The sequence below is a fragment of the Pleurodeles waltl genome, chromosome 12, assembly GCF_031143425.1.
Source record: "Pleurodeles waltl isolate 20211129_DDA chromosome 12, aPleWal1.hap1.20221129, whole genome shotgun sequence".
In the NCBI taxonomy this organism is placed as follows: Eukaryota; Metazoa; Chordata; class Amphibia; order Caudata; family Salamandridae; genus Pleurodeles; species Pleurodeles waltl.
In genome coordinates this window covers 649,024,433-649,050,638 of record NC_090451.1, presented here as the reverse complement: position 1 = coordinate 649,050,638, position 26,206 = coordinate 649,024,433, and the positions used below count along the sequence as shown (strand labels likewise).

The 26,206-nt window shown below is 41.0% G+C and overlaps 1 protein-coding gene and 1 long non-coding RNA gene across 3 annotated transcripts in view; both read left to right on the top strand.

Annotated features, from left to right (window-relative positions):
• Positions 1-15,572, top strand: part of POLR3GL (RNA polymerase III subunit GL) — a 36,065-nt gene extending 20,493 nt beyond the window's left edge. The window contains exons 6-8 of the mRNA XM_069218248.1: positions 4,882-4,955; positions 10,616-10,729; positions 14,456-15,572. Of these exons, the coding sequence (XP_069074349.1) occupies positions 4,882-4,955; positions 10,616-10,729; positions 14,456-14,542 (275 nt within the window). The 3' untranslated portion in view covers positions 14,543-15,572. The remainder of the gene's footprint in view (positions 1-4,881; positions 4,956-10,615; positions 10,730-14,455) is intronic.
• A 7,959-nt stretch (positions 15,573-23,531) lies between these two features.
• LOC138268524 (uncharacterized) overlaps positions 23,532-26,206 on the top strand; it is a 144,788-nt gene continuing 142,113 nt past the window's right edge. For both annotated transcript variants that reach the window (XR_011200024.1, XR_011200022.1), the window contains exon 1: positions 23,532-23,790. This is a non-coding gene — a long non-coding RNA (uncharacterized lncRNA). The remainder of the gene's footprint in view (positions 23,791-26,206) is intronic.

The following is a 26,206-nucleotide window of genomic DNA, read 5'->3' as shown; positions in this document are numbered from 1 at the left end:
CCGAGCACTGGAAAGCACAGGTTCAAATGAAGCACTGTCCTTGCACAACTACAGGTTAAGAAGACATTGCTATGTTGTTCAAGTAACAACTAGTCCAGAAGAATTGATGCTGGCAGATGTTTTGACTTAGCTAAGAATATTAAAAAGGGTCTTACAGTCAATATTTTCAGACTAGTTTCTGACCCATTTGACAGCTTGCTTGAAACACGCAACGTGTCCTTTGCTGTTGCAAGATTCTGTTTCAGGCTTAGTAGGGCAGCGTTTACTCCCTTCTAAACTGGCATGAACCAGTTTGTCATGGCACATTCAATTCAAAGAGCAAATATTGGACCCAGATATGGATTCTCCTGATCCTGAAAATGATAGGAAGGCCTGTGCACCCCAAAAAGCATTACCATACATCGAAAGCCCTGGAAACCATGCATTTGCTTCCTGTTTATCAACCTGCCTCTTTAGAGGCCCAATTAAGGTTCCTTTCCACTGTTTGCTACCTCCTTCACTTGAAAGTGGGCCTTCTGCCATGGATCAGTGCAATGTCTATTGATTAGGCCCAATGCTAATCCACCTATGCCCAAAGTCATCAATAAAAACACAGAATGGCCACAAATGAACCTGTTGGATTATTGCGGATCCTTCTGCATAATAGTTTGTGGTTAAGGCAACCCTGGGTAAAGGTAAACATCCAGCTCCTCCTCTTTTGTTCTTTTTTAGAAGGAGGCTAACTCGTCAGAGTAATAGGAAAAAAACCTTACCCGAATGCTTGTGTTATGCATAGACAGATTAAAAACTGCACGTTGCAGCTCACTGTAATCTTCAGGTCTCTGAGAACTTTGAGAAGTTTACTTCTTGTTTCCAGCAGTGCAGTGGAATTCCTTTTCTGGATTTCATGTGGCAATGAGGCAGCTTTGCAATAGTTCCAAGTCAACGGAGGCCTTATTGACATGATTTCAAGGTCTATTAATGGATCTTTATGTACAGAAAGAAGTCTTCCTTTATTCTTGTCTTAATAATTGAGATATGGGACTGGCCTTTTGAGAACAGTCTTCCTTGGACAGGGTCTCCCCTTCAGAAGAAGTGCCATATAGAGGCATGCTTAATCGCCTACTGATTGCCTTAACGCCTCTGGGCCATCTTTGGTGCCTGGAGTTTGTTTTAAACATCAAGTGGGGAAAATGCCACTGGGGGATGTTCTGGTTCTTGAGGGCCACACTTTGATGTTTCCTCATGTGATCTCTCATTTCGCCCTATGCTCATTTTATTACTCTGAAGTTTAACAGCATAATGGGCAATGTTCCCCACAAGTAGGAAATGATTTGAAAAATGTTATTTTAAACAGTTTTATTTAAGTCCTCAAACATTTGATTGGTACATCTAACTATTGGCCTTAAACTCAGAAACATGTATCCCAATACATAGCTGCACCCAAAGCCTTGATCATATTTTTGTTGCTTAATCGCATCACAGCAGTCAGAATCCAACATAATAGAAGCCACAGCTGCCTGCTAGGAGCCTGAAGAGAACGATGAAGAGCAGAAGAGATAGAGACAACAGTCAGAAAACAAAACAAAGAGACAGCATATACTTTCCAATTTGTTTCTTCTCCAGATGAGAATCTTCTGGATCTTTAACAGCAATCAGGACATCCTCCCCCCAACAACCCCAGAGAGCTAAGGATAGCAAAAAGGGAAACATCCACTAACTTCAGTAGTCTACGAAAAATCATGTCTTTGAAGCTGCACAAAAACTGTGCATCAACCCAACAAAATACAGATTTTATACAGATATTTTTTTCTCCGGTGGACCACTTTCAGGTTCACTAGAAAGCCAACGAAGTCAACAAAGTGCCTTTCATCTCCCTCTAGTATGTTATTCTTTACATGAGTGTCTGATATTATTTCTGGAAGTGGGAACAACACCATCTTTCGTTGAAGCATACAGCACTGTTGCACCGTATTCTGCTGACAGAGGTCACCATCACTGCTTCACCGGTGTTTGGTCACCCTCGTTTAGCAGCTGGATGCACCATGTATGATGTCCACACATGTTGTTCCAAATCCTCATGAGGCATCTCTCCTGAGAGTGCCCAGTAGCTCAGTTTTCAAGTTCAGCTTTATCTTGCTTTCATTTGCACAGTTTTTAGAACTTTTTTCCTTCTAGCCCCTTTAGGTTCCACGCTTTGGTCCTTCAACATCTGGAATTTAACACCTGAGCCTCTTCTCTCTTAACCATTCTTCTAGAACATGCACAAATACTCTCCCCCTTCTCTTCCACTGTTCTCGCAGTGTTTTGTTTGTGCTCTGGTGTGCTCTATAGGTTTTTTGTGAACTTTAACAAATGTGCTTTCAGTCGGCTGCTGTACATTCCATTAAATTGCAGTGAAAGATAACTATTTACCACTGCCGAACTGGCATCTTAACACTAACACTGTCCTACTTAATATGGCACCAGTTAGTTTAAAGTTACAGTGCGCGTAATGCACGTAATCTCCTTCTGCATAGTAATGGTAAATTTCTGAACAACTATGCGAAATGCAAATCCGGGGGTTAGTGCTACATTTAGGGCCAGATGTATCAAAGGGTTTTTCCCATTCTGTGTCAATGGGAAAATGTGTTCATACATATGGCCCCAATTGTTAAATACATGCTTGGGTCCTTCTTGGACTCAAGGGCGCATTTCGCACTAATGGGTGGCTCAAAAACCACAAGTGCTGTTTATGTTTTTCCGCGCTCCAGCAATAGTATTTTTACCTGAACGGATATGAAATTATACGACGTTGTGTAAGTTTCTGTATTTCACATACCGAGAGCAACACGCAACACCAGAAATTACACAACATATGCCGTGATAGTGAAAAATGTGCCTGCACCTATTTGAAACAATGTCACAAAACAAGTATTAAATCAGGACTTCTAACTCGTTTTATGTAAAACTGCCACAAGGCCTCGCTTTAGTTCCTGGCACTGCCACAAAATGTGATTTTGCTAGGAATGGAAGGGCGCTGTCTGATTCAGCTCAATGGGACAACGTCGCCTGAACAATAAATGTGTCTCTTTGGATCACAAAGTGCATGTGTTGAGTCACTCCAACACGAGGCAATTCCGCTTTAATGTAGGATACTTTGATCACAGCACAGGTTCAGTTATATCATCTCAGTAGTACCTTTCAAGCAGGCCGCACTGCTGCCTGTAAAATTACCCTTTTCATTACTTGAGTAGCAGAATTGTAGTTTTGTGAATGTGAACATTATTTCTGTTATTGTGACCCCTGGTGGTCAGTTTTGTGCTTGAATGGAACATTGTTTCCATATCTATCAGTAATAAAAAAAAATGTTGCTGTAAATCCGGGGTCAAACAAAACCGGTATGAACAATCTCCCGCCTGCTTATATTTTTATGGGTTGTAAAGTGCGTATATCTTAAAAGCAAAAGTTTGAGCGTCATCCGAACCAGATTTTCAGGAACACCACCATCCCAATCAATATAGCTCACTGATACAGGTACAGATTTATGTAAGAAGGGTATTTTAAATTAGGTGTCCTAAGCCAAAAGCCTTATAGCTTTCATCCAGTTTTCGGGGTAACTTCTGTGTAAATCAGTTCCATTTAGTTTCAGTGTATGTAAGTTTATCTAACTTGGACATGAAGAAAGTCTGAGATGGATCCAGGCATCTTGACCTCCTTTGCACACACCTAGCCTAAAGTATCTAAGTAATTAGAATTTTGTTTTGCGGAAATATATTTTTCGTTTCTTTGTTTTTTGGTTGTGGTCTGTAGTTTTAAGACAACCACGTTTGATGGAGGTTTTATCTTCTGACAGCAAAGCTCTGTCGATCTAATTTGACCATATCATTCCTATTGTGGAACGTGGTGGTGTTTGGCTCTGTATGGCTGGTGTGTAAGAGTGAGCATAATGCCCTAATTGCTGTCTGTGAATATGTTTGTGTCCCAAATGCTACTGCATAATTATCGCTGGATTTGTGTAGGTTTTTGTATCTGTTGACCATGTTCTTTTTTGTGTATGTGTTTTGTTTCCACTGCTCATGCTGGTAAAATACTGCTACAATGGTGGTAAATCTTTCCTGCCTGTGGACATCTATGGGATGATGCCAATCGCCCAGTTGTCTAAAATCTGTCTCCGTCGCAATGGTGGTAACTCACAGCAACTGGTGGACATCCTGAGACGATGCCCATTACCCTTCCTTGTAAAATGCTAGCCGTGGCACAGTATGCTGCGCACAAAGCCAAGACAAATTGCCTTTAAGTTTCTCCCTCTCGTAAAAGGTTTGCTGCTATCCTTTTGTACCGCACACAGCTAATCACATTTATTCTCAGTCTGTTGTCTTTATACTTCAATATTTTGTTCTTATAATCCTCTCCTTGTTGTTTTTCTCATTCACAGCTGTTTTTTAGGTCCACCAGGGTTATAGATATGGCATTTTGATCTTAAAAGGGACTCCCCTGAGCTTCACAAAAACTGTAAAACGAGTAAACCTGTCTGCGAGCGTAGTCATGAATTGAGAGAACCAACCAATATAACAATTGCTACAATATTTCGTGCCATTTTCCCATGCTACAAATGTTTATCAGAAACCCACACAATATTTAACTAACTGTATTGCAGATTTTTCCAAACCGCATGAAATGGGTATCCACCTTACACAGAGTCTCTATTCGTTTTTGGGCGATATTTGTGGTAACTGATTGATTGATGGAGATGGTATTCAGTATTATTCCTGTCATAATTGAATGACGGGTTATCCCTCTAAGTAAATAATATTGTATCTAGTGATATTGGCATGACTTTAAAACGCAGATATGGCTCCTGTAGACTTCCTAGGGGATAACTTCCTCCTTGTGACAATTTCTGTGTTCTTTTTTTTTTAGGATCCGCAGTTGTACTCCCTAAACACAAGCAGAGGATGCCTCTGGACAAAGAAGAGATCATAAAAAAACTTGAGGTAATCATGTTTAAAGTAAAACTAACCCCACCTTTTACAAGGATATTGAACTAGAAGTAACCATGAAAGAAGATGTATTCATAAAGCGGGAGCCCATATTGAATAACTGCAAATGTCTCAGACAAAAACAGTGTGGATTGAAGACCTGGTGACTTAGAAAGTCAATTCAATGTACACTCCGCACATAGGGCACACCAACATTAGTTTCTGGGGTAATATTTATAACAGAAAACATGTAATATAGACAACCACTGCAGATTGTAATGAAGAAGGTCACGTGAGAGCAGAGCACACCAACCTAACCCGTTAAAATGTATACAGCAAGAAAAAAAAGTCACCACAAATAAATTCAGCCTTGAATTTTCAGTCAGCTGGCATGATTTGTGCATCACCAATATTTTTCAAAATCAAAACTATGGACCTTGAATACATACGTCAAGAGCGTTAAAGAGCTGCCAGGAATTATGGCTGGAAACTTACCAAGCCTCGCTCCTGTTATTTCCTTGTCTAGATGTCCTTTTGATTATTTTTGAGGTTATTTCTTATATTTTCCCCCATTTGCTTCTTTCATTGAGAATTAAATGGTGTAATTCCCTTATAGTTGGAAATAGTGTAAATTGTTATACACTTTAGACTCTTTAGATGTATCGTGCATCTGGTGATGACACGGTCTTTTGTTCTGTCGTAACAAATGTACTCCTTTCCTGGAAGCATGGTACAGATCCACTAGAGAGATGTTTTGGAAATTTTAGATTACTCTTACATGAATTAACGAATGAGGTGATCTTATTTAGCGCACGGATAATCGGAAGAGTGTCCCGGCACTCGGGCAATTCGAGGTGAAAGAGAACTGATTCCACAAGTTGGCTGCTTTAACATTAAAAGAAGAACCTCTTCTGCGTTATTTTTTGAAACAGGTAGTCACAATTAGGCTGTCGTTGCTAGAATGTAGGGGCCTTCCCAGCTGGTAGATCTTAATCCTCTCATTTAGGTATAGAGGCCCCTTGTTATGAAGTGCTCGATGCGCCAGCATCAATGCTTCGTACATTATACGTTGTTGAACTGGCAGCCAGTGTACTTTTTTCCGCAATGAAGAAACTGATGAGGACTTAAGAATTTTGTAAAGTAGTCGGACCAGCATATTTTGCATAACTTGTAACCGCTGTATCAGATAGTCAGGAAGACCCAAGTACAGAGCGTTGGCGTAATCCAGACTAGAGAGAATCAAAGTCCTGACCACTGTGACTTGTGCTTCATGTGGAAGAAGATTAAGAAGTGTATTCAGCATGCAACAGATCCAAAAACAGTTCTTCACCACTGCTTCCACCCGTGTAGTGAACGAGAGTTGGGAGTTAAACATAACGGGCAGATTTCTGGCCACTACCGTTGGAGGGAGTGGTGGGGGGATGCTGTTGGGCCATGCTTGTGTCCAGTCTGGGAGGGGATTCTGCCCAAACAATAGGATATCCGTTTTATCAAGGCTGCACTGCAATTTGTTGGCTGTCAACCTGTTGAGCAGTGCAGGCATACAGTGTGCAAATGCATCTTTAACTTTTGCAGTATCCCCATCATACGGGAGCAGAAGCTGCGTATCATCCACATATTAAATTACTTTTAATGTCAAAGGATTCTACCAAATTGGCAAAAGGAGCCATATAAATGTTGAAGCGTGTGGGTCTTAGGGAGGAGCCCTGCAACACTCCCCGCTTCAACATTTTAGCTCCCCAGGCGAACAGCTTTATCCAGACTACCTGCTGTCGTCTCTCAAGAAAATAACCCAGCTAACGTAAGGCTGAGCCGGTGACCCCCAGGTATTCTAGCCTGTGCCGTAGGCTTCTATGATCTGCCGTACTGAGTGCAGCATGCAGGTCCATCAGCACCAGGGCAACATTAAGGCCAGAGTCCAGACTGAGCTTAATAGATTCTGAAACCTCTAATAATGTTGTCTCTGTGCAGTGGCATGATCCAATCCCCAACTGGGAAGGATGTAGCAAGTCGTTCTTAGACAAACAAGTTGTTAGTTGTTGGTTCACCACCTTTTCCAAGACCTTAGAAGCTGTTGGGAGCAAAGAGACAGGTGTTACGTTAGCCATTAACTCAGGATCTGCGTTGGCCTTTTTCAGCAAGGGGATCACGTTGGCTCTCTTCCAATCATCCAACAAGATACCTGAGTGGAGGGAGGTGGCAGGTAACTCCTGATATAACAGTGCAATGGTATCCAAGATGGACTTTAGGATATGAGGTGGCACAGTAGTATATGGAGACCCTGATTTGCAAATGAAGCTGTCACCTACTCCAAAGACTGAGTGAGAAAGGACAACAGTTTGGAATCTGCTGTTGGTCCTGTAAAATCTTCCTCCCAATCCTCAATGCTGGATTATTCACCCTACTAGATTAGCCTGAATTTTGAGGATGTTATTCTAAAAAAAAAAAAAAAAATCACTAAGTTTGGAGCAAAATGGCTGGCTAGGCTCTAGAGAGGGAGACATAGCTTTAGGGTCTGTAAAGCTGGAAACGATTTTAAAAACCTCCTTCCCAACATTATCAGCTTATAGATTCAATGGGAATGAAAAGCATAGCAAGAGCTCTTAAGGTTCTTAGGATAATTTTCAGGGCTATTTTGTAACATACTTTGTCAGCTTCCGGAGATTGACACCGCCAGGCTCTTTCAATTTTTTACACGCAGCTCTTTCCTGTGCCAACTCTTGCGTGAACCAGCGTGCTGAGCGGCTAGTTGTAGTTTCCCTCATGCCCATAAGTGGAAAACTGGCATCAGCTGCCGTTCTAAGCCAAGACTTGATAGCCGCGTCACTCTTGAAAACTGAGCCTGGGATTTCTAGTTTAGATGCTAGAAGGGGGTCTCCTAAGGTCTTCAGTCGAGCACCTGTTCTCATTCAGGGAAGGAGCGGTCACACTTCCTTCAGGTCATCCAGATGCCTGGAAAATGGAAGAAACAAATGGTCCGACCAGGGCACTAGGTGGAAACTCTCCCTTTTATCATTATGTTAGAAACCATGCCATCATGGCCGCTCTATGTGTCAAGCCTGCATTGGTTCTAATTAAATTAAAGTATCCACTAGATGAGCGGTCAGAGGGTCCTCAATCTTGTCCAAGTGAATATTAAAATCACCAAAGACTGTAAAATTATCCTAGGCAATACATTTTGGAGCTAAAGCTTGGTATAGTGGTGTTAAAAATTCTCCAGCTTAGCCTAGTGGCCAATAAACCAACGCCCCTGCAAATTAATGTTGTCCGTCAATAGAGTTAACAAAACCCAAAGTCTCTGCTTCTGACATCTCTTCTAGCTTAAATGCTTTACATTTGTAACCCTTTTATAAATGATGGCGACTCCTCCCCTCTTTTTCCCACTCTATCTAAGGGAGCACCCACATAGTTCTCAGGTAGGGCGAACTGCAAATCTGGGCTGAGTCCTTATTCATCCATGCTTCCATCATAAAAGAGCGCGTCTAGACTGTCATCCTTTAGCAAATCATATATGTCTAGAGCATGTTTACGTAGGGATCGAACATTGGTAAGGACAGCCCTAAATCCCAATTGGTTCTTTCCAGGTGCTACTCTACTCTTGGCCTTGTGGTTCAGGGGATGGAGACTGTACTTACATTTACCCCAAAAAGAGGGCCCGTCGCAGTCTGGCAAAAACAGGTAACAGCCATCTAAGCCCCCCCCCCCATGCTTTTTAATTCCAAAGCAGTATAGGCCTTCTTTACAAAGCCCTCAGCTGCAAAACCGGCATAGTGATTGACGCTGGCCGCGGTCGGGTGCAGACTGGCTTGACGGCTTGCTTTAGGCCCGCCTTTGTTACGTCCACACTGCGGCCATTGAAGTGACTCCATAAATTTATTTTAAAAATGCCATCTGAGAATGTCTGTATTTTTTTTACTTACACAAATTATATTAAACATTCTCAGTCCACATTGCGCGTACCTAATAACCTGAATGTTTTTTTATGACTTTCTGTGGTGTACTGCTGCAATATCATGTCCTCTATATCATGTGACCATAATGTTGGGGGTCGAATTGAATGGAAATACTTTTGCAAAGTGCATCGTTCACCCATAAATCTTGGCCCTAAAACCCGTTTACAAGGCAAATTAACAAAAGCTGAGATACTACAATTGTTTGCAATAATGTGAACAAGTGAGTATTAAAGTATTATATAGGGTTAGGGTTTAGGAATGGGTTCAGGCCTAGGGTTGAGGTTTTATGTCTATATTTGGGTTACAAATATGGTTAGGATTAGGTGTTTTGTTGTATTTTTACCATGTGTTATGTAGTTTACCATTAACCTGTTACAAACTCAATTTGTGTAGATAATATTTAGATGACCCTCGGGGTCTGCGAAACCTACTCTGGGTTTTGGCGATTGCTTGGAAAATTTAATAATATTAACAGAATAATTAAGGGTGGGGTTGTAATACACACCTCTGCAGCATTTGCTTTGCAGGGGCCCATAAATAAAGAAGCCAAAAGTACATTTCGAGGCTCAAAATAATGTTGGGTCCTCAGATTGATTCATTGGAGCAGTGCAAGGACATCAAACAAGATATAGTATTGATGTTGTTTTTTTATTTGTGAATTAAATAAAGTATTTCATCATTTGGGTGTTGTATAATGAATGCTTGTTCAAATCATTGAAAATGCTTAGGTCAGGGTCCCACAGGTCTGGTGATCACTGCATGTGGGTCCAGGATTCCAAAATGATTCAGTGTCCGTCACAGGATTCCGGCAGTGATTAAGTGGGGATCCACAGAAGTCAATAGGTCACAAACCACTGATTTGGGCAATATAGCATCTTCTATGTTTTACTGACACCTAGGCTAGAAGTCATCTCATCATTCCTCCTGTTAAGTTGCCTTTGAGTGGATTCACATTACTTGGTGGGAAGGTTAATGTTATCCTGGTTTTGAAGTGCTTCCGATATATATAAAAAGTGTGCTTCTGTGCACCTTCACAATTTTTTCCTTTTGTTTTTCCCCCCAAGTGAAAAAAGCCCCTTTGGTCCGTCCCACCAATTTTTGGGGCGTTCATGTCCCATTTCTGCCTGCAGAAGGATATTCACTACCCTTCTTCAGGTGCATGTCTCCAACCATTTCTGTGGTAGCAAAGGTCTGAGATAAGTTTGTGATTGGCCCAAAAATTGCATTTGTGGTTGTTTAAAAACTTTCAAGGGACACTACAGCTGCTTGCTTGGGATTTAGTCCTGGATAACAGTACACCATAGAGAGCTAATATGAGGAATTTAAAAAGGATTTATGACTGCGGTGTCACCTTTTATGAATCCCTTGCAGTGATAAATCCATCTATGTCCACTTGTAAATCAGATTTACAAGCCTAATCTGGCCATTAGTGGCATGTGGCAAGAGTTCCAAACCTTTTAAAATAGAAGAAAATATAGCCAAAAACTTCAAATATTAATGATTATTCCTTATTGTGCATGAGAAATTAAGATCTATTTTTTGATGATTTTAAATTTGCTGATTTGGTATAATTATGGACAGCTCCATGCAGTTCCCAATTCACCGATTTGACTGATTATCGCGTTGGAGGCCGGGGAGAACAGAAGTGAAACATATCTCAAAACGCACAACTAGAAAACTACCAGCATGTGATTATTTTGTCACTCCCCCCTTTTAATGTAGACTCTGGAAAAGAAAGAAGAGGAAGTGACATCTGATGAAGAAGAGGAGAAGAAAAAGGAAGAGGAGGAGGAGAAGGAAGAAGAAGAGGACTACGATGAGGAGGAGCATGAAGAGGTCAGGCATTCGCCGCAGAACCCTTTATGAAACAGTACAGTGTTTGTAGATATTGGGAGGTGGTAAAATGTACCTGCATTGGCCTGAAAGGAGTACGTTTTTTTATTTTTTTTGCATAGCTCGAAGACGAAGGACTTGAAAGTATTTCGTACACATACTGAGAACTGTTTCCGATGCTTATTCAATAGGATGTGGGTCTCATGGTCAAAATAGCTTCTGCCATTGTATGCCCCTGTTTTTAGTAACTTGATTTGTTTGAGCTACTACTGTGGCAATTGTGGTGTATCCAGAATTAGGCAGAAAGCTTTGTGACTACCGAATCGCAAATTTCCATTATCGTGAAGCTTATCCTAATTTACCAGGAGTTCTGATAATCCTCATACGTCATGAACCTTTTTGCATGCTTGGGGGTGGATTTGTGTGTTATTTGAAAGTCAAGTTCACCTATACCAGGTTGGTGTGTTATTGCACAGATCTGTAGGGTTTTAGTTTCGAATATGCCCGCACTCTCTGCTTCCCTATTAGGATTGCTGTCGATGCCAGGCACTTTGAACAGCACCACTGTGATGCCATAGCTTCAAGCATTGGCATTTGAGCCTTCACATCATTATACTGTTGGTGTCAGACATCGTCGTGCCTCTGGTTTACTGAGGTCAATGAATTTGGCTGTCAATTTTAGGCCACCAGCGTTCACACTCAAACTGACCTCTACTCACATACTGCCAAAAAGTAAGCAGCCAATTGCCTACTTGGGAAAGAAATAATGTAAATCAAAAAGATCACTGGTGTGTGGCAGGTCCCATGTTTCTTGGAATTCTGTTCCAGTACAAACCCCAGGATTCTGTCATGGAATAAAGATTGGGACACCAAAGCAGGCAGATTTTCTCCTTCCAGATTTCTTAGACATGGCTAGTTAGAGGGACAATATCCTGCAGTTGAGAAGTGCTTTAATTAAGAACGTTGGAGCTGTCGCTACATTCCACATGGTGAAGCCCAACGTCATCATTCATTCTTATTGACAAATTGCAGGAAGCAGCAACCACATTACCATATTATTATCTGAGTCTTTGTTAACAATTATGTTTATAGCACGGCATAACCCGCATGTCAGTCCTCCCCAGTTTAGAAATGTGTACGTAAAGCATAGGCTGCCCTCACTGGATCCAGCTACTTTTGCTGGCACTTATGACCACGAGAGCCATGCAAAGACCAAATGCGTTCTAGTGGGTACCCTTGGAGGGGCATTCATCAAATCTGAATTGACTGCAAGGTCTTCCCCTGAGGCATCCTAGCATTGGCGGCGTACACTGACGCTTGCCTAAAGGCCCACCACTTCCATATGATTTGGAAATTGGCAGAACTAGATGTATCAAGTGTGCCTAACCATTTGGGAGGTCCATTTTTGCAGCCTCTTATGGATGTAGTCCTGAGCAGGCCTCTTTGAATCCACACTATGGATTATTTTGGTGGCTTCCATCCCAGGCTCATCAAAATGCCTCTTAAAGGGCAGAGGTTGCGTGGTGAGAAAATAATTTGCCGAATAGATTTAAAGGGAGGATGGCTGTCAACCGCATTCTTGGTCTTCCTTGTCTACTGTGCCAAATCCACTAGAAATAATGCAATTTCCATGGATACAAATGGCGATTCAGGACGCTACCGCAGCAACTGCAGCAAGCACACAGTTATTTTATTTTCCTAAAGAAGCACTGCTTGCAGAGGCCGTCTCCGGTGCTTCTTTAAGGGCTTCATCCAGAAGTCTTCTTGGTTTTGAAGCATTTTAATAGCACACCCGGCCCACGAGGTATTAGGACGCGTTACGTTATAGTGCAGTTCCATTCAAACATTTCACAAACTATATCAGGGGTAAACCAGCTTAGGACATTACAGAGGTTGACAATAAAGTTGTGCTTAGTGCCTTCTGGTGGTGGAATAAATGGTTGGGGAGGGAGTACTGGAGGGGTTGTGACTAGGAACCTTTTGGTAAAATCAGTATTCATCAGGAAGAAGGTTGCCAAACGAAAGTGACATATTCTTCAAAACTGAGATATGTCAACTTTTTAAAGGTATATTTCAAATTAGTTCTGTTAGCAAAATATATTGTTTTGAATTAACATGGACTTTCTTGTCTTTGAGTGGACACATTAAGCATTGGATGGGCGCCCATTAAGGTCAGCCCTCTGGCAATACAAACAGTGAAAATTGCCATATTGAAGCTAGCTGGGCAGGCCTCGAAAAATCATAAAAAGTTACTAGACCTGCAGGTCTAGTGACTTAAATAATCTACTCAACCTAATTGTAATGCTCTTGACCCACTCACTGGTTTCAAATTATGTGATCCTGGGCAAATATTTTAATTCACTGAGCCGCCATTTTCTTGACCACATATGAGAAAACCTTTAAATACGTGAGTTCAGCATTTCAGCTGTAAAAAAAATATTTTGTTTGATTTACTAGACTAAACATTTGCTCTATCTATAATACAAATCTAGCCACATATAGGCTACACATGACCGCTGGCTTGCCTCTTAGTTCTTTAACCGCATTGTCACTTGGACTGGTGCATGAATGTTTCTACAATCATGTTTAAAACCTATCACTTTTAATAAATACATACCGGAAGCATGAAGTGGTTTTACACTTATTTGCTGTCAGCAAATTATCTATTGAAATGGCCACAACATTTCCCACTGACATATGGTTTTACTGATAAAACTATATAGTGTATAATGTTTGGAAATTGAGTTTCTGCAAATATCTGTCATTTGCACATCACCAAGTAAAGTGTTGTTATATGTTTTGCTCCTATTTAAATCTTTGTTTGAATCACACTTCAGAATCACAAAAAAGTTATTTCGTAATTCCTGATATATTTTGAAATACTTGTACTATTCATTTTCTAAAGTGGTTAAATGTGTGTTAGCCAAAAAAACATGACATCGTGAAGCCCTTTGTTTCACAATGATTGTCAGACAGCTCACTTTACAAAAACCTCTAACTGTAATAAGAGAAGGAAATGCAAACATCATTTTCCAGGATAAGATAAGAAACAACTCCTAAAAAGACAAACTGGAATTTGACCTCTGCCCTTAAACAGACAGCAAATGTGTCAAGATAAAAACAAGATTTAAAGGCATTTTTATTGCTAATTCACTTTCTGAATGAATAGAATACCTTTTCCTCCCAGCTTAAGTTCACTCGCCAGAACCGAGGAGTAGGTGCTAAAAGTAGCTCGACTTGATAAAATCTGACTCGCCATAGCGAGTGGGTGAGTAGATTTTTCGAGGCCTGCGGGGTTAAGATTAGGCATCCATTGGGAGGTGCATTTTCATGTAAATGTAATTGTCTAGGTCTATTGAGCAGTGATAGGTTGCTCTTTAAAATGTCTGTCGTTTTGTTTCAAAGATTTTTGGAATGAAGGATGTATTCAGTTCTCTAACCTGTTCTAATGCAAACGCTGCTTCTCTTTCAAGAGTACTTTCTCCCTCGCAGCTTCATCTGATTGCTGTGCCTCCCAGAGGCAGACCAGACGTTTACGAATACTGGAGCTTTCCTTACAGCTCATGCATCTGAAAGGATGGTGGGGCATGGGCTAAAGTCCATTTTCTAGCTATTCAGAGACAAGAGCCTGTTGTTAAATTTCCAAGTTTTTCTATTAACTGATCCTTTGTTTTTGCTGCTTTTCATTGATTTTCGGTGTCCGTATTCTCACTCTGTCTTCTCTTTCAGGAGACAGACTACATCATGAACTACTTCGATAATGGAGAGGAGTTCGGTGGAGACAGTGATGATAACATGGATGAAGCAGTCTACTGACAACAGTGTACTCTGGCCTTGAGACAAGCACCTCTGTTTCATAAGACATAGCGGGTGGTAGTACAGGCAGACCAGATCTCCTGTAACTTGTGAAAGACTTGGACCAGCCACTCTTCTCTGTACTGAGCATTTTCCAGGCTGCTGAAAACTGTAAAGAGCGGATACTCTTCATGCAAACTCGATACGTACATCCCACTAACATCAGCATGGGTTATAAAGCCAGCTTGGTAAAGCAAGGAACCAAATGAGATTTCTAGCTGCTAATGCGGGTCGCCTAGTGCGGATGCCAGAGTGAAGTGGTGGCCTTTTGCCTTCATCTTTTAAGTTCATGTATTTTAATAGCAATTATTGCTTTACGAAGGCATCCTTATCCAGACTCCCTTCTGTGTTTGTAAATCAAAGTCTGGCATTCTCAGGTTTTGCACTGAAGTGAATTTCCCTTCTGTTGCTGGAAGATTCATTGGATGGGACACAACACTTTTCCATTCCATTGGTGTGGAATAACACTCTTAACTGTGCAGATAAGTCTGCTCTTGAACTCTTGCAAGATAAATTCTGATTTTTATGTTGATTTTTTTTTTTTTAAACATGGAACATATTTTTAAAGATGGACCTATATATTCCATAGTCCCTCACTGCTTCCAAGTTCATTATCACATTCATATTTTATTCAGACTTTGCCAAATTGCTACCCCAAAACAGATGCGCATCTCAACGCCGTTTAGCTGGAAATTGGGCCATCATTAGTAGTTCTCCATAAGACAGTGCCCGGTGGGAAGATTGATTTTGCGCTCAGAATTTAAGCAGCCACCTGAGATTCTTGAATCATTTGAGATATTCAGAAATTGGGCTGCAAAATACAGTCAAGTTTGTTTTAAAAAAAATCTTCTTCAATTTTAAATTTACACTGTTTAAATAACTTTGAATAGAGCATCGTGTAGTGTAGAGCCAAAGAAAATTCTATTATTTCTGCTGCACCTTTTCCTTTTTATCTGCTGATGTTAACATTAAAGTTGTTTGTTTTTATTCACCACATGACTGACATACATCTTTCCAGGCAGTTACACCAATGGCTCCCAATCCGTCAGTGTTTTTTTTTTAACATCATGGTGCTGTGATGACTGTTTTTGGAGCACAAAGGTGCATGTGATACGTTGCTAGCTTCGCTAAGCAACTGTTTGTGCCTGTATTCTGGATTGCCATTGTGTACTAAATATCTGCCCATCGACAGGCGGGTCCACAGCTTGTTGTTAGATATGTCTATCCACTTCTAATACATTCCAGACTTTGTGTCGCAGAAAAGGCCATCATTTAATGCCGCCCTTTTTGTTGTTGTGGATTGCTTCAGTCAGTGCTGGCACTTCTTTATCTCCCCCTACCTCCAAGAATACCGGAACTTCTCTGTTACAAAGGAGAGTACCAGTACTCAATGCAACAGGTCCCCATTTAAAGGTAGAAATAGTCGTCATGTGATCATGCACCACATTTTTACACTGCGGTGCATGCCCTCATGATGGCAATTTCACACCAGTGGTGACGACCCACAGCAGATCATCGTGTGATGTCACGCGCCAGGTAACTGTGTGGTGGGAAGGAAGGAAGCCTTTTAAAAAGTGCAACTTGCGCTGGGTTTCCCCTTCTTCTTTGCACAGCAGCATGGAAAATGCCATCATCAGACATCAGATTTCACCACAAGGCGGCAGAGGAGAGCAGCTACAAGAAGCAGGTTTCCTGCCAGTGCCATCCAGACTGAAGAACCAGCCAGGAGTCAGCAGGCAGGACCGTCATCAACTAGGACCAGATTCTTGCAAGACTCGACTCCATTTATCCAGCGCCATCATGGGAGTCTCAGCAACTGGACCCTCTGACCGTCCAGTCCCATCCAGGACCAGATTGCTGCAGCACCTTGGCTCTTTCCATGCAGCGCACACAACAATATTCCAGGTAAGGCAAGTCTCTGGCTGTATTGGGACTGAGGTCGAAGTGGGTTTGATCGGAGGGGCACGAGCTATTTATACGTTTTTGATTTGTAAACTAAAGCCCCCTCACTTTTTTGTAAAAAGACAACTTTCCTGGGACGGTTAATTCAGCTGAAGTTCAGTGAGTCTTCTGTGCTGTGAAACCAAAACCCGGCAAGCAGCTGAACAATCCTTTCTGCAGGTTGCTTGCCTGTAGGAGTTGCAAATGTGCACTACGAGTTAATCTGCAAAAGTAAAGAGTAACCTGCAAATGTAAAGGATGCTTGGAGCCAGTACTGGCTTTATTTGATTTAAGTTTTGTGATGAGAGAGTTATTCCTTTTAAGTGGTAGTGCAGAGAGTTAATGATTGAGCTGTGAAGCGCGTGCTTTCAATTGTAATTGTACTCATGCAGTGCTTTCTGGCCCTGTAGGTGTTGATGGGACAGTAATGTAAAGAAATGCTTTGCGTACAGTCTCGGTATTACTTAACTCTATATTTTAATGGCACAATTTTATCTTAAAACGTTTTGCGCTTTTTGTAGCAGCCTATCTCATAGTTATACTGTGTATAATGCAAGCCTAAAATAATGACTTTCATATTCAGTGTTTTGTCACAGGCTGTGACCGCGGAGCACCAAAACACACAATTCACTATTCTCCACTGCACCAGCGCAGATTTAACTGTGTGGCTTTCTGGTTAGACACAGACTGTGCTATGTTCTTACTAAGAGAGGTTTCGTAATGTACTATAATACATTTCCCACTGAGTAACAATGTTTTATGCGTTCTAATTTATATGTAGATACCTGATGGTGAAAAGCCCCCAAAAATTACATATTATTTTGGTTCTTTTTAGCCACACCGTTGATCCTGCTTCATGCTCCTTGCCCCCCCCCACTGCATGCAGCATCACAGTTCCCATACTTTTTTAATACACTTCGACAGCTGATAGGAAAACTAAGCTTCAATGGCATTGGGCAGTTCTTAATGGCCTGGCATCGTTGCTGCTATCTTTTCCTGGTCAATGAGTGATAGTTTGCTCTAGTCCAGTTTTTTTTCTTTGAATTGTAGGACTTGTAGTCCTGCTTTGTAATGAAATAAACAAGACTACAAGTCCCATAATTCAAAGATTAAACCTGGCCCGGAGCTGCACATCACTCATGGACCTCAGACATGCAGCAGGCCAGTGTGTATACGTTCTCTTAAAGATCATCCTTTGCTCAGCACGCAGGGTCTCCCTGGGAGCATGAGCTCCACTCCACGCAGCAAGAAAATAAACAGTGCTCCTGCTCAATTAAAAATGAAAGCACCTGCGGTGCTGACGTTTTTCCATGAGGCAGGGAAGTGCGGAAGGGTTAAGGTAAGGATTGAGTTGGAAAGTTTTCATCCATGACTTCATTAGGGTAGTGTTAAAGGTCCTCTTGGAAATAGCAAGGTTTCCATCAGGCAGCTCTGATGCCTGTTTGACATTGTTAAAGCTGTGGTCCTTCTCAAATCAACTGGCTACAGCTTACAGCATTCACGGGAGATTTGTAGTGATCAGAGTAAGCCATGGCCACTGACAGCAAGGACAGTGGCATAGCTACTATTGGTGCAGTTGGAGCTCAGAGCCTTGAGGGGCCCATTGAACTCTGATAATAGGTGCATTCATTGCCCAAACATCATTCACAGATGCCAGTTGCTACAGTACTGGGTTGGGGAAAGACTGTCTTGTCATGTTTTTAATTAATTTGGGCTTCAGTCTATTATCAGAGATATCACTGAGTATGGGGCTTATTTGGGCTAGGGCCTACTCAGGCCGTGTACTTACTTCTCCTGTTGTTTCTCTTACCTTGGTACTTAGAAGCTGAGAGACCTTGGCATGTCAGGTGCTCAAGCTATCCAATGTTATCTTGATTAGCTTATCCAATTATGTGTTCTCTAAACTTTCCAATATGATAGTCTTTGATTTATTTCCTGTTATGAATATAGAGCTTCCGCTGGCGAAGTTAAAACTGCAGCTCAATATATGCAACAACAGGGAAATGAAATGGTAGGAAGGGGATATGTTTCATTGTCAGCCACCTCCTTAGTTGGGTGTGCTGGCCAGTAGAAGGTGGCTATGGAACCCTACACACTGTAGCTGACCCTTTATGCTCTTTCCTTCATTCCTTTTATATTCTTGCCGCTGTCCCAACTCGGGTGCTCTCTATCTTTACTTGTGCACTCTTTATCAGGTCCATCTCCTACTCGCCTCCCTTTCCCTTAGTATTTATCTGTCACATTCTGTCAGGTGCCTTCTGCCCTTCACTGCCTTGTCCTTCACCTTAGGGTATGCGCTATTTTCAGGTTCTCTGCCACACCTGCCAGATAATTTGCACCCCATGCAGGCAACTTCAATCCCTGTCCTGTTCCATCCACTTCTACCACAGATACCTTCAACGCCTTTCAGAATCCTTTCATTCCCCTCAGGTACTCTTCTCTAAGTAGAATGGCGCAGTTTATTTACACTTCTCAAACACCTGAGTCCGAAAGTCTCATATGCCAGCCATCCTATATAAGTAACTTCTTTAACGTGTGGGCACGGGAGACTCCCAAATGTGAATACCCCAAAATTTACCTCAATAAGGTGGCCACACAATTAATGATTAGGACAGTGTAAAGTCAGGGCACAGTTTTATTAGACAACATATTGTCTTAGTGCTTAAACGCTACCCCACTCCATGAATATTTATTCTGGTCACTCTAGCTAATGTCACGAGGAGATGGAATGAAAAACTAGTTACATGAACAACAGCGAACTATTATGAATAAATAGAGCACGGTGAACTAGCAGCAGGGCCTTGAAAAAGATACAGTATTGTGAGCATGCTGGAAAGTTTTTTTCATTGAACAGCAGGAACGATGTTAATGGAAATAAACAAACATGACTGGACTGTGTGCTGATGAAAGAATTTATTTTGAAAAAGATGGTGACTGGGCCTAAACCGAGGCCTAGTTAACAAAAGCTAGGAAGCTCCACTTCTACATATCTTAGGAAGTTTGTTTCAAACGCAGTAGCACTATATCAGTGTGTACATTTGTACTTGAAAGTAAATCCACATTTTGCACAGTGTTAATAATGTGCAAAAATGTAATTGCACAAAAACCTTAAAGGTACACTTTGTTCCTCTTCAAGGAAGCTCCTGTGACCTGTGCCTCGGTTTATACATCCCTGTCTGGCAGTATCTCTCCCAACAGATAATTCGCAGTCTCCCCAGCCTCTTATCAAAATGTTGGAGTGGCAGATGGCACAGGTTTTGGTAGCTAACATGCTTTAATAGTTGTCCGCAGCTTTTAATGTACTGATGCTGTTGCGAGTTAGCACAGCACCCTCACTGTCAGTGAATTAGATCTCTGTGCACAAGGCAAATTAAGACTTGGTTATGGGAAGCTCTATCATCCTTCAAAGCAAGTCTTCTGCAATAACGGAATCTTGTGATCAGCAAGTTACTTCAGCTCGCTAAGTCACTTGACTTATGGACGAAACTGCCTGCAAGAATATCCCAGAATTTGCCTTGGTGTACAATATTTCAATTTGACATTATCAACTCCTACGAGCTTTCACCTTGACAAGTCAGTTTACATAATCTGTGTCCCATCTGTGCATTGTCTTTGCAGATCAAAGTAACATTTGTTTTCTTTATATGTTTCAGTTTCACGGCCTCTGACTTCGTTAGACGTTGGGAAAGGGGAGAGGTTGTCGGTGTCAGACATTAGGTTGCTACAGATCCAAATCAGTCTATGTAGTGAAAATGAGTTTGCTGAGGGGTTGCACAAGAATAGTGCCTCTCAAGGCACTAAAAGGAAGCAAATGGAGCAGGAGTGTGTTGACGACATTCAATGTGTTGTATCTGAATGTGGTAATGCTAATCATAATGGAGAGAATTATATTACCCTGGACACTACTATGCATCATTCTAGCGAGAGTTTGTCTTGTTTGCCAAACAAAACACTGCTTTTCACTACATCTGCTACAAATTATTTCAAAGAGGTGGACATACCGGACTGCTTGAATATTGAGCAAATCCAATATTTCTGCAAAGAATATACCTGGCTAATTGTTGGAAATAATAAATTAGGTTGCTCAACATGTAGATCGCTAAAAACACTGGGTGTAAATAGAACCCAAGGGTTAAGACTTGCACAAGAATTGTCAGATTGCAATGTAACTCATTATGGAAAGGAAAAATGTAAGCAGCAGATGTCTCAATGGAAAAAAAATCAGCATAAATTTTCAACAGCTCATGTCACTGCAGGAAAAATTGCACAAGAGTCCCTGAGATTGAGCATGGAAAATGATGCACATTTAATATACATTGCAGAACAAGAAACAACATGCTGTGTGTTTCGTACAGCATACAAAATAGGGAAACATGGGCGGCCATTTGTAGATATGTCACTAGATGTTGATGTGCAACAACAGAATGGATTGAATATGGGCCATATTCTTCATAGTAACAACTCATGTGCTGACATTTCAGACCATATTGCTTCAGGCATTAGAAAAAACTTTCAAAGGACATATTAGAAAAAAAACGTAAAATATGCTTGTTAATTGACGAATCAACCACTTTTAGTGGAAAATCTGTGCTTGTCCTTTGCTTGTGTGCCCCTGTGGCAAATGATTCTGTTGCGCTTACCTTTTTTTTACTTAGTTGAACTTGATGGCACCACAACTAATTATATCACCACTGTTGTGATCGAGTGCCTACACAAGCACAGCTTCATGAAGACTTCTTTTGAGAATGCTTGATTGCCTTTGCTTGTGGTGGTGCATTGGTTATGCTTGGGAAGCAGGCCATAGTTGCAGAGCAGCTTCAGATTCGCTATCCAGGCTTATTTGTGAGACACTGTTGCAACCATCGGTTGGAGTTGGCTGTGAAAGATGTTATGAAAGAAATTTCAGGCATAAATCACTTTCAGATCCTCTTTGACAAACAATATTCTTTGTACCATGCCTCGCCTAAAAATCAAAGAGAATTGAGTCAGTGTGCAAAGGGAATTGTGCAGAGTTTTCTTGTTATTGGGTGGATTATTTCCATTCTCTGGGTTGCTGCCAGTGAAAGGAGTGTAAAGGCTGTATGGCAGAGCTTTTCTTCACTACACCAGCATTTCTCAAAAGCTGCCGTTGACCAATAGCGTGGTGCCAGAGATAGAGCAACATATGCTGGCCTTGACAATTTTCTGACCTCTTGCTCATTTTTAAAGAATGTTGGTGTCATGTTGAATGCTCTAGCAGATTTGAGTGACTTTTCTCGCCAGCTTCAGCACAATGATGCAACCCTCGCAGATGCTGAAAAATTGCTGACAAGGGCAGTCAGGGTCTTTGAATCGATAGTTAACACCCCTGGTCCCTACATTGAAGAAGCCATGGAAGAATGCAGCAGCCGTACATTCAGGGGTGTAGACCTGCATGAAAAGAGCAAATTTCCAGTGATAAATGCTCCCCAATTCTACAGCAGCTTAGCAGAAAACTTAAAAACAAGATTTTCCACCACAAAATCTTCCCATGTCAGCAATAAAATGGCAGACACTCCCAAAGCAGACAACATGAAATTGTTTACGCAGCACAAAAAACTGCTTTATCCCAAAAACTGGCCAATAGATAGCATGGATATTCAATATGGTGTCAAGGATGTGAGGCAGCTTTGTCAAATCTTGAGAGTAAATGTGGTGGATAGTATTAGGGGATTTAGAGAGTACAATGAGATCAAAATTGCCTACATACCTCTAATTTTTATGCCATTGATGAAAGCTGTTGAAACCATTGCTGTGTCCACAAGTGAATGTGAAAGACGTTTTAGCTGTATGAATGATCTGCTCACACAAAAGAGAAATTATTTTTCCACAAATCATCTGTCATCCTTTCTGTTTTTGAAATGTGTTGGCCCACCCATTCAATGGTTTGAACCACTACCGTATGTTAAAACATAGCTACAACTAGGAAGGAGATCAACTGATGAGACAGCTTGTCGTTCACCCAACCAAGGGGGAGAAAAGTCCCCCTTTGAACCTATGTAGATGCTTTTTTGATGTCTGTTGTTAACAATCACTGCTGATCATTTTGTAACATTTATTGGCAATTTCAAAGCTGCCAAATGTGGTCCCACAACGTTTTTTGTTGTTTCAGTACTTTAGCTCATTGTGCTTTATGAATTTGTTGATGTTTAACTCATCTTTGTCCTGTTAGATGAGTAAACTTTAGTTTGTGCAAGTGATCTCAGTGGTACTGAGAATTCCAGATTGCACTTTCATTGGACCAATGCCTCTGACAAAAAGGGAAACCTGAAAGTTACCTGTTGAAAAATTTGACAACTAGCATTGGTTGGTAGAAAATCATTGTCTACTTTTCTTCTGTAAGATGCCCATGGAAGCTGAAACTGTATATAATATCAACATTCAAATGTAATTCATGTGCCATTTGTGTAGAGGCAATCTTCATATATGCAACTTTTGAAAGATAATATTAAAAGTATCCTTAATACATGCAAGGGGACCAACAGTACATAACAAATTGAAGCAATTTGTTATCATAGGCACCAACGAAAATTCTTGAGTCCTTTACATTTTTGTCATTAGGCCTGCCCCAAAGTCCCACCTCTAGCCCCATCTCCTTGCCATTCCTCCCCAGACCACAGCTCATAATGTTGAGTACCTCCACTTTTTCCCCCATTTAGAGCAGTGGCTTTGTTACACTAATTAGGTCTAGTAGTAACTAAGGAGCAGTAGAAAAGGATGCCTTTTTAAAATGTTTTCGAATTGGGCAAAAGAGGACGAGGCGATTTTGAAAAAATTGGCTTGTGTTTGTGGATAGGTCAAACCAGGCCCTGTGGCTTGTGGTGCCATATTGCATAAATACCTTGCACAGCGGACAGGAGGTAGCTGCATCAACGTGCGGCTATAGTAAGTTAATTACTACCGTCAAAAGAAAAATAAAAGACATGTATTTGCCTCAAACCAACTAGTATGGTTCGCAATTTCAAAGTGAAGCAAAGCTAGTCTTTTCTGTGACAAAAATAGAGCTCGATAATACCGTCATAGACACCTTTGGACGGAGAATTGGAATAAATATGTAACATTTCATTCTCAGATTAAACCAGCAGGGGGAGCTGTTCACTAGGTGATGGATGCAGTTGGATACATCTCTGCTGTGCAAGCCTTTGACATGTCAAGCTCTCTATTTCTATGCTAGCTGTGGAGTTCCCCCGTGACCACGATGGTTACAGTGGACGTAAAGTCCATCGCAAGTGTAGAAAATACCACAAATGGTGAGTGACTGCGTTTTGCCATTTGAGACTGCCACACAATGTTGGACTAGAAGAACCTTTCCGATGAACTTATTTTCTGATTTAATTTGTCCACTGTATACTAAACTCATGTCTGTGTGTTTCATTTACTAGAAAGTTGACGTTTTAATTTGGAGTATACATTTTCCTTCCCCCCGTTATTTTTATCTTCTGGGAAAATAGAATTACTTTTTTAACCTTTTATCCTCTGAGCTGTTTCGATAAACTGGCTATGCACGTTATTTTAATAGATTTTTATCTGCGTATGTAATGGTTTGAATTCCAGTGAAAGTGTGGTTTCAAGTTTTTAATGACTGTGCGGAGCTGGGAAAGCACGCTCTGAAGTGGTCAGTGTCAATCCCCATAATCGTTGAGGTATATTATTATTTTAATTTTAAAAGCAGTCTCCTCTTTTACAACCTCTCTCTCGTTTCTTCGGACCCATCTGGATGTCAGTTCCCTTCAGGGTGCTACTTGTTTTAATGTTTCTTGGAATGATTGTGGCTGGAAAGGTACATATTGTCGAATAAAAACTTTGTTGTGACTGGAATGTTTCGTCTTCCTGGAATCTCTGCAGAAATGTACATTTTTGTTTCACACAATTTCACTGCTACAGAAATTATTTGTTTAGGCTGCAATTTATAGTGGAGTGTTCCCCTTTCATTTTAGTCACATAACATTAAAATCGGTGGGTCCCAGTGAGTCTTGAACTTAGTGACACATGTACGATGCATTTTTGCCGTGACAAACTGTTTGCAACCAAAGTACTTTTCCAAGTGTACAAACATCCAAACTGCCATTCTCCAGAATCACAGTTAGGATGTAGAAATCACAATTTGTAAGGTGCGTGTTTACGGTGTCTGTTCCAAATAGCGATTTCCAGTGTTATGTATCAAGCTCTTGCAACAGAAATGCGGTCACAAAACCTTGATATTTTAGCACCAACTCAAAGTTGGTGGTAACGTATTTGCAAACCGGAAGGGGTCCCAATTTGTGAATGTTGGAAAAACATTTCTTAAGAGCAGGCAAAATGAAAAGAAAACGTTTCATTGTTTATTGTTGGAAAGCATCCTGTTTTACTTAAAGGAAAACGGGTTACATTTTGAAAAGGCAATCATAGACCTGATAGTCTGCTGACCCCAGCAAGCCACCATCCCTGTGATGGCGGGCATTCCTAATGGACTGCAAACTGCACCCTGCCTCATCAGTATTCGCAAGGTAGGTCGATTTGCAACACACTGGGAATCGCAAGTATGAAAGAAAAAGTTTCCTAAATAAGGAACAGCAATTTCCAAATAGAGACTGGGATAAAATCGCTATTCCTGCTTATGTTCATCTGCCCCCTTAGTTCCCTTCTAATCTCGTGACCAAGAGCTCACTAACAAGCTCCAACCATAGCTGTTTGTGGCCATAGAGCACCTTCAACAGATGTCTGGCTTTCACTGGTGGGGCAGGGCTTTTCCCTTGAAGTATTTAATCATTATGAGGTTTTTTTTTGTTATAAACGTTAATACGAGTGTAGGCAGCTACAAAAACAAAAAAAAATTGGTTTTACATTTTTTCCTTCAGCTTGTCCAAAATGGGAAGTTTTTGCAATCTGTCACAAATTTACTGTGCTGAATCTTTGTCAGCCTGTTTGTGTTAATAAACATTCTATCCTGTAGTCATCCTTTCTTTGCTATCAAGAAGCTGACATTTGATTATGATCCTTGTGATCCTATTTGCTGGGCTTCCTGAATGCACTGAGCGACTATATCTGTAGTCCTTTGATGAGCGTTTCTTAATAAAAAGAAAAGAACAGCTGCATCCTGATTCAAAATGGCTTCTCCGTGAAGTAGCCTCTCAACTCTGCCTTTTAAATGGGGATTGTATGAAATACACTGGGACACCTCTTCTTTTTATTGACTCCTTGTTGCGCATACCAGAGGAAGCCTAAGATGAGCGTAAGTGTACCCGGCTGACGTTAAAGTTCACCTCTTTAGCATTGTGTTACAAAGTTCTCCATTTTTGGGCTGACATGGAAACTGCTGAGTCTTGTTTCGCTCTTAGGATTTGAAGGAGTGGCTTCTGATTGGTTCCCTTAGCTATTCCCCTTGCTAATATAATCCTGCCGTAATATTTTTTCATGTGTACTTGCCTTTCATGGACATAAAACAAATGTTAGTTGTTTTTCCTTGGTCAAGGTAAGTCATTTATTATTTGGTCAATTGGTCTCCTGTGCAACCGAGTTAGTATCAATAAAGTTTCTCTTTGAGATGCAGTTGCTTCTCGCTGTATACAAAAGAGAAGACCTTGGCATTCTTTGTTTAAACAATAAATAATCCACCTTCAGGATAAACAAGAGATATATATTTTTTAAAGATGTTTTTTATTGAGTCAAATACAAGAACATTAACTT